General features: G+C 35.8%; 2 protein-coding genes across 2 annotated transcripts; both read right to left on the bottom strand.

Annotated features, from left to right (window-relative positions):
* Positions 1-1,873: 1,873 nt before the first annotated feature.
* On the bottom strand, positions 1,874-3,439 carry LOC111876977 (putative disease resistance protein RGA4). The gene has a single exon (XM_023873530.1). The coding sequence runs from the start codon at positions 3,437-3,439 to the stop codon at positions 1,874-1,876; it is 1,566 nt and encodes a 521-aa protein (XP_023729298.1).
* A 99-nt stretch (positions 3,440-3,538) lies between these two features.
* Positions 3,539-5,047, bottom strand: LOC111876972 (putative disease resistance protein RGA3). The gene has a single exon (XM_023873527.3). It carries the CDS (start codon positions 5,045-5,047, stop codon positions 3,539-3,541), a length of 1,509 nt encoding a protein of 502 aa, XP_023729295.1.
* Positions 5,048-7,741: the final 2,694 nt, after the last annotated feature.

The raw sequence follows: 7,741 nt of genomic DNA, 5'->3' as shown, positions 1-7,741 counted from the left end.
TCCAGCATGCATAAAAAGTAAATAACTCTAAATTATTGTTTGGTTCGCAGAATGTTGCTAAAGGAATTTGAATTACAATTGGAAAAGGAATCTGTTATGAATTTGAATCTAATTCCATATGCTGTTTGGTTGGGAGGAAATGGAATTGAAATTAATTCCATATTTTGTTTGGTTCGCAGGAAATGGAATTGGAATTCATATAAAATGACATAATTACCCTTTTTGTCTTTTTTGCTTAATTTTACCTTGTTTTCTAACTTATATGTAAAGATACATTATGAAAATTATAAAAACAGTAAAATTTCGGTGGTGGGGCAGTGGCGGTGATGGCGGCAACAGTGGTAGGTGGTGGTGATGGTGGCTGCGATACTGGTGGTGATGGTGGTGGTGGCCTTGATTGTGGTGGCGGAAGTGGTGGTGACGGTGGCAGTGGCAGCTGGTGGCGACATCGACGGCGGTGATGGTGGCAGTGGTGGTGGCCTTGATTGTGGTGGCGGAAGTGGTGGTGACGGTGGCAGTGGCAGCTGGTGGCGACATCGACGGCGGTGATGGTGGCAGTGGTGGCTGGTGGCAGCGGCAATGGTGGAGGTGGTGGTGGTGGCGGCGGTGGTGGTGGTGGGTGATGAGATTGGTAGTGGTGGTGGTGGTGGTGGTGGTGGTGACGACGATGATGGTAGTGGTGATGGCGTCGGAGACAGTGGCGGTGGGTGGTGGTAGCGGTGGCGATGGTGGTGGGTGGTGGTCATGGCGGTGGCGGCGACGGCGGCGGTGATAATGGTTGTGGCGGCAGCAGTGGTGGTGGTGGTGGCGGCGGTAGCAGCGGTGGTTGTGGTGGGTTTTCTGATAAGTACAAAGGGTATTTTCTACAATGTTGACAGATGAATTCGAGGGAATTGGAATCCTTTTCCATCGAATTTCATTCCTTTCCTGCCAACCAAACGCACCCTAATTTTCTGCAATGTTGACAGATGAATGCTGCTCTTGTCCTAATAGAATGAAATCAAGTCTTCTAGAAATTCCATCTCTGCAGTGGATTTTCGTGCATGACTTTTTTTTTTTCTTTCTATATTTTAATATACATTAGTATACCATTTCTCTTCTGTTGTAGCTTTGGATTGGTGAAAAGTTAATGATATGCACTGCAATGTGGAATCAGCATCATTGGAACCAAATTTTATTGCTGGAAGAAAAAGACATTTAAATCTGGAGTTGGGAGAGAGAAAGAAATGGACCAAGTAAAGAGGTGAAGCTTATATCATTTACTGATATTGTCACAAATTTGGGGGTTAATAGAGACGTACATGTATATTTTGTTATAGATCTATGTTATCAAATCATCTTTTGAGTTAAATACACCACTACGTCTTGATTTTGGTTCCCAATCTTGTTATGTCTTATATTTGATCTATCATTTTGAAATTCATCCAAAAATAATTAGTGTGGTATCTCTATCACTAATGATCCTAAAAATAGTCCTTACGTACATTACACTGATATAAAGTACTCTTTAGGTGTGGTACAAATCAGTTGCAATGAATGAGAGCCATCATGCAAAAAAAATTCCAATGATAATCAATTATACAAGAAAATTAAGCAGAAATGAATCTTGCGAAGTTGGTTGATTAATTGCGGTCAGAAGTTGTAGGTTAAAGTGATAAGTGAGAGAATTATTTAAGAGTGTTGTTTATTTTAGCATAAAGTATTTAAAAATAATTAAATTCATAAAAAGCTTGGAGTTTTACACAACAATAGTTCTACTTGTCTCTTTAAGTAGTTGAACACCAGCGATCTCTCATACAGTTGGATGCGGCTGGGGAGAGTTTATAATCGAACAAGAGAGGAACGAATGATACAACAACACACACTCAAATAACTAATTAATATCTTGTGTAGAATTATTTAAACTGATATCATTAGCTTCTCGTGGGGCTCCCTGTTTAACTTTTTCTTCATCTAACCTATGGCAAGAAATGAAACTCATTTCTCGAATAGATGACATGTTGGTTAACCACATAGGCAGCTCTTGTATTCCGAATTTATGTATTTGTAACCGAGTCAGTGACGTGAGGTGTTGTATTTCTTCTGGCATTGACTCCCAATGATCCCAACCTCTCAATTCCAACAAGTGAAGGTGGTTTCTTAACTTCTGGATGCCTTGGAGACTCGGGAAAGAATTGAGCTCCTTTGAGAACGGACCAAGTTCCAACTCATTTAAGAAGGCAAAACAGTCGAACATTTTGTGAGGCAAGGAAGTCAGTTTGAGGCAATGTGTAATGTCCAAAGTCTTCAAAGAATGACACTGTTTGGGCAAATTGGTTATTTCTAAAAGACTAGGACAATTATTGATATATAAAGAAACAAGAGATGTGAGGCCTCGTATGCTCTTAATGGACACCAGACCTGTGCAGTAACATATACTTAAGGAAACTAGAGGATGGGGATGGCATTCATCTAAGAGAATAATCTTTGGGCAATAAGTAATCTCCAACCTCTCAAGGACAGGCGATATCATTTTTGAGCTGTTGGGTGCTCCATCTATCCACTTTTCCAGTCTTTTCAAAAAAGATAGTTGGAGCGATCTCAACGATAGAGACAAAGGCTCCGTTGATCTGGTAACATCGGAACTCCTTAAGCATGCCAAGCTTTCCATATTGCTTATTACAAGATCTTGAAGATGTGGTAGGTGATCAAGCATTGGAAAAGATAGACAGCCAGTGCAGTAATATAATCCAACTGACACCAGCTTGTCAAGGGGCGTCTCTTTCCCATCAATATTGACTGCCATCTTCATTACCCATTCCGGAAAATTATCACCAGAAAATTTGTTGATTGTCAATATCTTCACATCTCCAGGGGGTTGCAAGCATTCCAATACTTCCTTGTGGTTTCCATAACTTGTATTCCATTCGAATTCAATCTCGTTTAAATTTTTTTTTCCAGATAAATCTGCCTTGACAGCATCCTCTTTGCTCCTAACATATTCTAGATTGGAAATACAGATCTTTCCACTGAGGTGTTTCAAACGGCCTAGCTCTTTAATACCATGTCCCTCATTTCTAAGCACGCTAAAGGAATTAGGCACTAATGTTCGAAGAGAAGTCAATTGTCCCACGATATTGTTGGGAATGCTTTCTACAGATTTACAAAATCTTAGGCTTATCAAATTTCTCATGGATTCTGGAAACTTGTTGAGACTATAGCAACTTTGCAACTTCAGAGTTTGCAAGTGGTATAATTTACCAATAGTTTCAGGAAGAACATGGATCTCTGTATATGACAAATCAAGATACCTGAGATGCACCAACCCTCCAATTGAATCGTCTATCTTTTTTATTCCAAATCTTTTGAGTATTAGGATACGCATGCTCTTGAATCGTTGAAATGAAACATTCTTTTCAACCTCCCTGAAGAAGAAGAATGTACGCAAAGTTCTAGCCATCATTCTCCTTTCAATGAGAAAGAAAACGTTGGTATTTTCTAGGCAAAAGTTATAATCCATCACACCCACCAAACATTTTCTTTCAAGGTTGGAAAGTGATTATGAAAGATCATGAACCAAATCATGCATACTACAATGAGTGATGTGACCATACTCATCCCTTCTAACATCTTGGAACAACGAATTGCTTACCAAAATTTGAAAAATATCATTCCCCACATCCTCCATCTCCTTGTTTCTTTCCTCGTCTACTTGAATCAACCCTAAAGCCATCCAAAGTTGGACCAGTTTTTTCCTTTTCATGACCTTATCTTTCTTAAAGATTGAACAAGATGCAAAACATTGCTTGGCTATAGAACGTCTAGGCAGATTATCTAAGCTAAGCTCCAAACTCTTTTGAACTCTCTCCGTTTCATCTTCAAGATCCCAAACTTTGCTATTTCTGATGGTCAACCACTTCTCCGGGTCACTGTAATTTTGCAACACCCCTCCTATTACCTTTACTAGCAACGGTAAACCACAACACTTTTTCACAATATCATGCCCAATCTTCTCCAATTCGGGTGGTGGTGATTGTCCTGCTAGAAAGGCCCTCTCTTTAAAGATATTCCAACAATGATCATCAGAAAGACCTTTTAAAGGACATGAATCCGTTGTCATAGCCTTTGTTCCTATGTCAAGTTTTCGGGTAGTGACAATAACGCCACTTCCAACTTGAGACTTTATCATCATCATATGCCTCTTAAATTCTTCCCAATGTGATCTCTCTTCGTCCCAAACGTCATCCAGAACTAACAAATATCTTTTTGAACCCAACTTCTCTTCAAGAGAGATAATTAAATTGGCCATTTCAACAGACTTAGGTTTCTCTCCTGCAACAGATTCATAGATCTTTGCCAGAAGTGTGTTGATGTCAACCTTAACTGACACACACAACCAAGCTTTCACATCAAAATATTGCTGGGTTTTTGGATTATTGTATACGGACTTAGCCAGAGTGGTCTTCCCCATCCCGCCCATTCCCGTAATGGGAACAATCGTAAGTTTTTCTTCTTTTCTTGATTTGGTTAAAAGGTGTATGATGCGCTCTTCTTCATCCTCCCTCCCAACAATTTTGAATTCATCTAAATTTGGGACAGTCTCGGGATATGGACGATATGGAACAACAGGGCAAGGCTGTTCGTTTTGTAGTCCCAAGTCGTTTGCTTGTTTATTGATTTGAGACAACTTTTCGTTAATGTTTTTGATTTTATGACCCAGTTCTCTACGAATTGAAAGCTTTTTCAAGCTTGGAAGAGAGGGTACCTTTATTCTTACATGATCTCGATTCTTTACCTCACGCCTCAACATTTCGTAGTGAACCTCATCCATCACATCATCAGCTTCACCAACAACATCTTTGAGCTGTTTCAGCCACTCCATCACCCCATGTTTTTGACCTTTTTCATTCTCTGCATCCTGTAACTTGGCACGGATCATTTTCAAGGTCCCTTCAAGCGTGTGCAACTTCTCTTTGTAACCCCAAACAATGCCGATTTCGTTGGCAGCTATGGATGCCACCTTTTTCAGAATCGCCTCGGTAACAACAGTAACTAAAGCATCGGCCATTTTCACAACTGGTGTGTGTGAGAGAGAGCGAGAGATGATACAGGGTGAAATATGCGAAAATGAAACCACAAGTCACAAGTCACAACCCAATAAAGGGATATGGAGAATAGACCCATTGTTCAAAATAATTAAAGAAAAAGAAAAAGAAAAAGAAAAAGAAAAAGAAATATTCGATATTAATTTTAATGTAATTTATAAAATTTAGTTAAAATGCTTAATAACTTTTTACTAAATAGCTAAAATTAACATTTTCAGAAAATGGCCAACCAAATCTTAGATGGTTAAAGCTTACATGCGATTTCATCCTTCCTAACTGCTATCTCATTATATTGAGCTACGAAGAAGTGGGTCCATTTTAGGCTCATGGGTCGGAAATATAGAAACCTGAAAATCTGGAATAACTTTTATTTTCACATTTTCAACTTTAAAAAATTCTTTCAACCGTCTCAATGGCTCAAAATCAATTTTCATCCGAAAACTTTATAAATACATTGGAAAAAATCACAGGTACATAATAAAAAAAATCGGGCAAAGGAAATCACAACTAGGCCATCTCAGGAAATTGCAAGTGGCATAAACACCTGCGATTTCAATGAGTATTTTTAGGAAAACTCAATTTTGTGGTTATCTCTTAAAAAGTCATTAAGGTATTTGGCTAAATTTGTAACTTGGTTGTTACTAAATGTACCCTATCTTTAATTTTTTGTTTTTTATTGTCTTTTTTTAGTCTTTGCTGTTTTTCTTTTATTAGTATTATTAGTATTTATTTATTTATTTATTATGGCCATCTCAAGAAATCGCAGGTAGACCTGCGATTTCAATGACTATTTTCGAAAAAACTCGATTTTGTGGCTTTTTCTTAAAAGTCATTAAAGTATTTGGCTAAATTTGTACCTTGTATTGTTACTAAATGTACCACATATTTAATTTTTTGTTTTTTTATTATCTTTTTTAGTCTTTTTTCTTTTATTAGCATTATTAGTATAATTTGATTTATTTATTTATTTATTTATTTATTTATTATTATTATTATTATTATTATTATTATTATTATTAGTCAAACATTCTACATCACAATAACATCAATAATAATAATGACATTATTAATCATTGGATATTCTAAAGGTTTCAATATAACAATTGTGCGGTGCATTATGCATATTACGCGGAACATAAGCATTTAGTTTATGTTGGGTTAATCGGATGTTTGAAAAGCAAAATAGGAAAGATTCATTTTTATTAGTAAAAAAATAAAAATAAAGGTTGTCCAGTAACAAAATTCTTGTCCTACAATTTATTTTTCAACACTTGGTATCAGAGAATTTTCGTTGAAGAATATGTGTTTCGGTTTTAATCACAAGCAACCCTGATTTCTTTTGATCGGGATTGTTCTAAGGTAACAAGAGACTATATGAGGTTTTTCATCTAACAAAATATTTTTATCTGCATGTATGCTAATACGACAATATAGTAGGCATTTGATACATTCCTTGTACATCAACCATCACATAATGGTTACCGTAAACATGGGCGATCACAACAAATACATGATTTGGGATGTCTTACGGGACATACCAAAGTGGGAACCACATTGTATAACTTTTTTTGCTCAAATAATGAAAAATAAGACTATATTTGTTAGCAATAAGTAAATCAGTGTCTGGTATAATCAACCTAATATTCAGATGTCATAGAACTCGATCCAGTGAAATTCAACGAAGGACTCATTGCGTTAAAATACTCACCATTAACCATTGCATACCCTCCATAGAAAGAGCAATAGCCTGAAATCCACAATTTTCATCTCCTTTTATATCTTTATCGTGCCCGATGTATGGATGAAATTTATGTGGAATTTCATTCAAAAGTGGATTTGAGTTACATATTGGTTGTTCTTGGTAAAACGTGTTGTATGCATTTAATGACTTATATGCATTTAAACTCAGCTTTCCCATGAAAAAAATCATACTTTTTGATATTTTGCAACAATAAAAAATTATTAAAATAATATATATTATTAATAATTATATAATATTTATTATAATAAATTATAAAGAAAAAACAACTAATGGACAAAAAAATTAAATTTTTTTAAAAAAAAAAAAAATCAAACCCCTTTTTGATGTGATTGATATTAAAATGTAGATAGGTGTTAATTAAGGGTTTGTATCGTACACTTAGTAATGATGGTACTTATAGTAACACCATGTCATAAACCATTTAATACAATATTTGTAGTTATATAGTCTCATACAAAACAAATCATATATTATATTTGGTCCTTGTAATTGGTATTTTCTACTGTTTTAATCAAAATTTATAAAATTGATACAAAAATATTTATTGATTTATGTAGTCTTTCGGTTGTTTAATTTATTAATTCAAGTGCTAGATCACTAGATATGACCATTTTGCATCAAACCAAATAAGTAAAATATAAACCAAAGTGCCAAAAAAATTACAAACTATAAACTCTTAAATCGCATGTCTTTTAATTGAAGAATCTATATGTAAATTTGCTATCTATACGAGCCTCATCTATCACGTCCACCTCCCATAAACCATTTCCCTTGCTCTCACGAGTACTTCTGACGACCCTTTTTCCAAAACTAAAAGCTCCAACAAAAGTCGAGCCAAGTTATCACCGACTTGACAAACAGTCGAATGAAGCTTTTTTTACCTACATATCTTAAA

This window comes from Lactuca sativa, chromosome 2 (genome assembly GCF_002870075.4).
Source record: "Lactuca sativa cultivar Salinas chromosome 2, Lsat_Salinas_v11, whole genome shotgun sequence".
In the NCBI taxonomy this organism is placed as follows: Eukaryota; Viridiplantae; Streptophyta; class Magnoliopsida; order Asterales; family Asteraceae; genus Lactuca; species Lactuca sativa.
The sequence above is the reverse complement of the archived record's forward strand: the minus strand, read 5'-3'. Positions and strand labels throughout refer to the sequence as shown.

What these genes read in the sequence shown, in the direction of transcription:
- LOC111876977 (XM_023873530.1), bottom strand. Translation starts at nt 3,439, where the DNA reads ATGGCTAGAACTTTGCGTACATTCTTCTTCTTCAGGGAGGTTGAAAAG.
- LOC111876972 (XM_023873527.3), bottom strand. Translation starts at nt 5,047, where the DNA reads ATGGCCGATGCTTTAGTTACTGTTGTTACCGAGGCGATTCTGAAAAAG.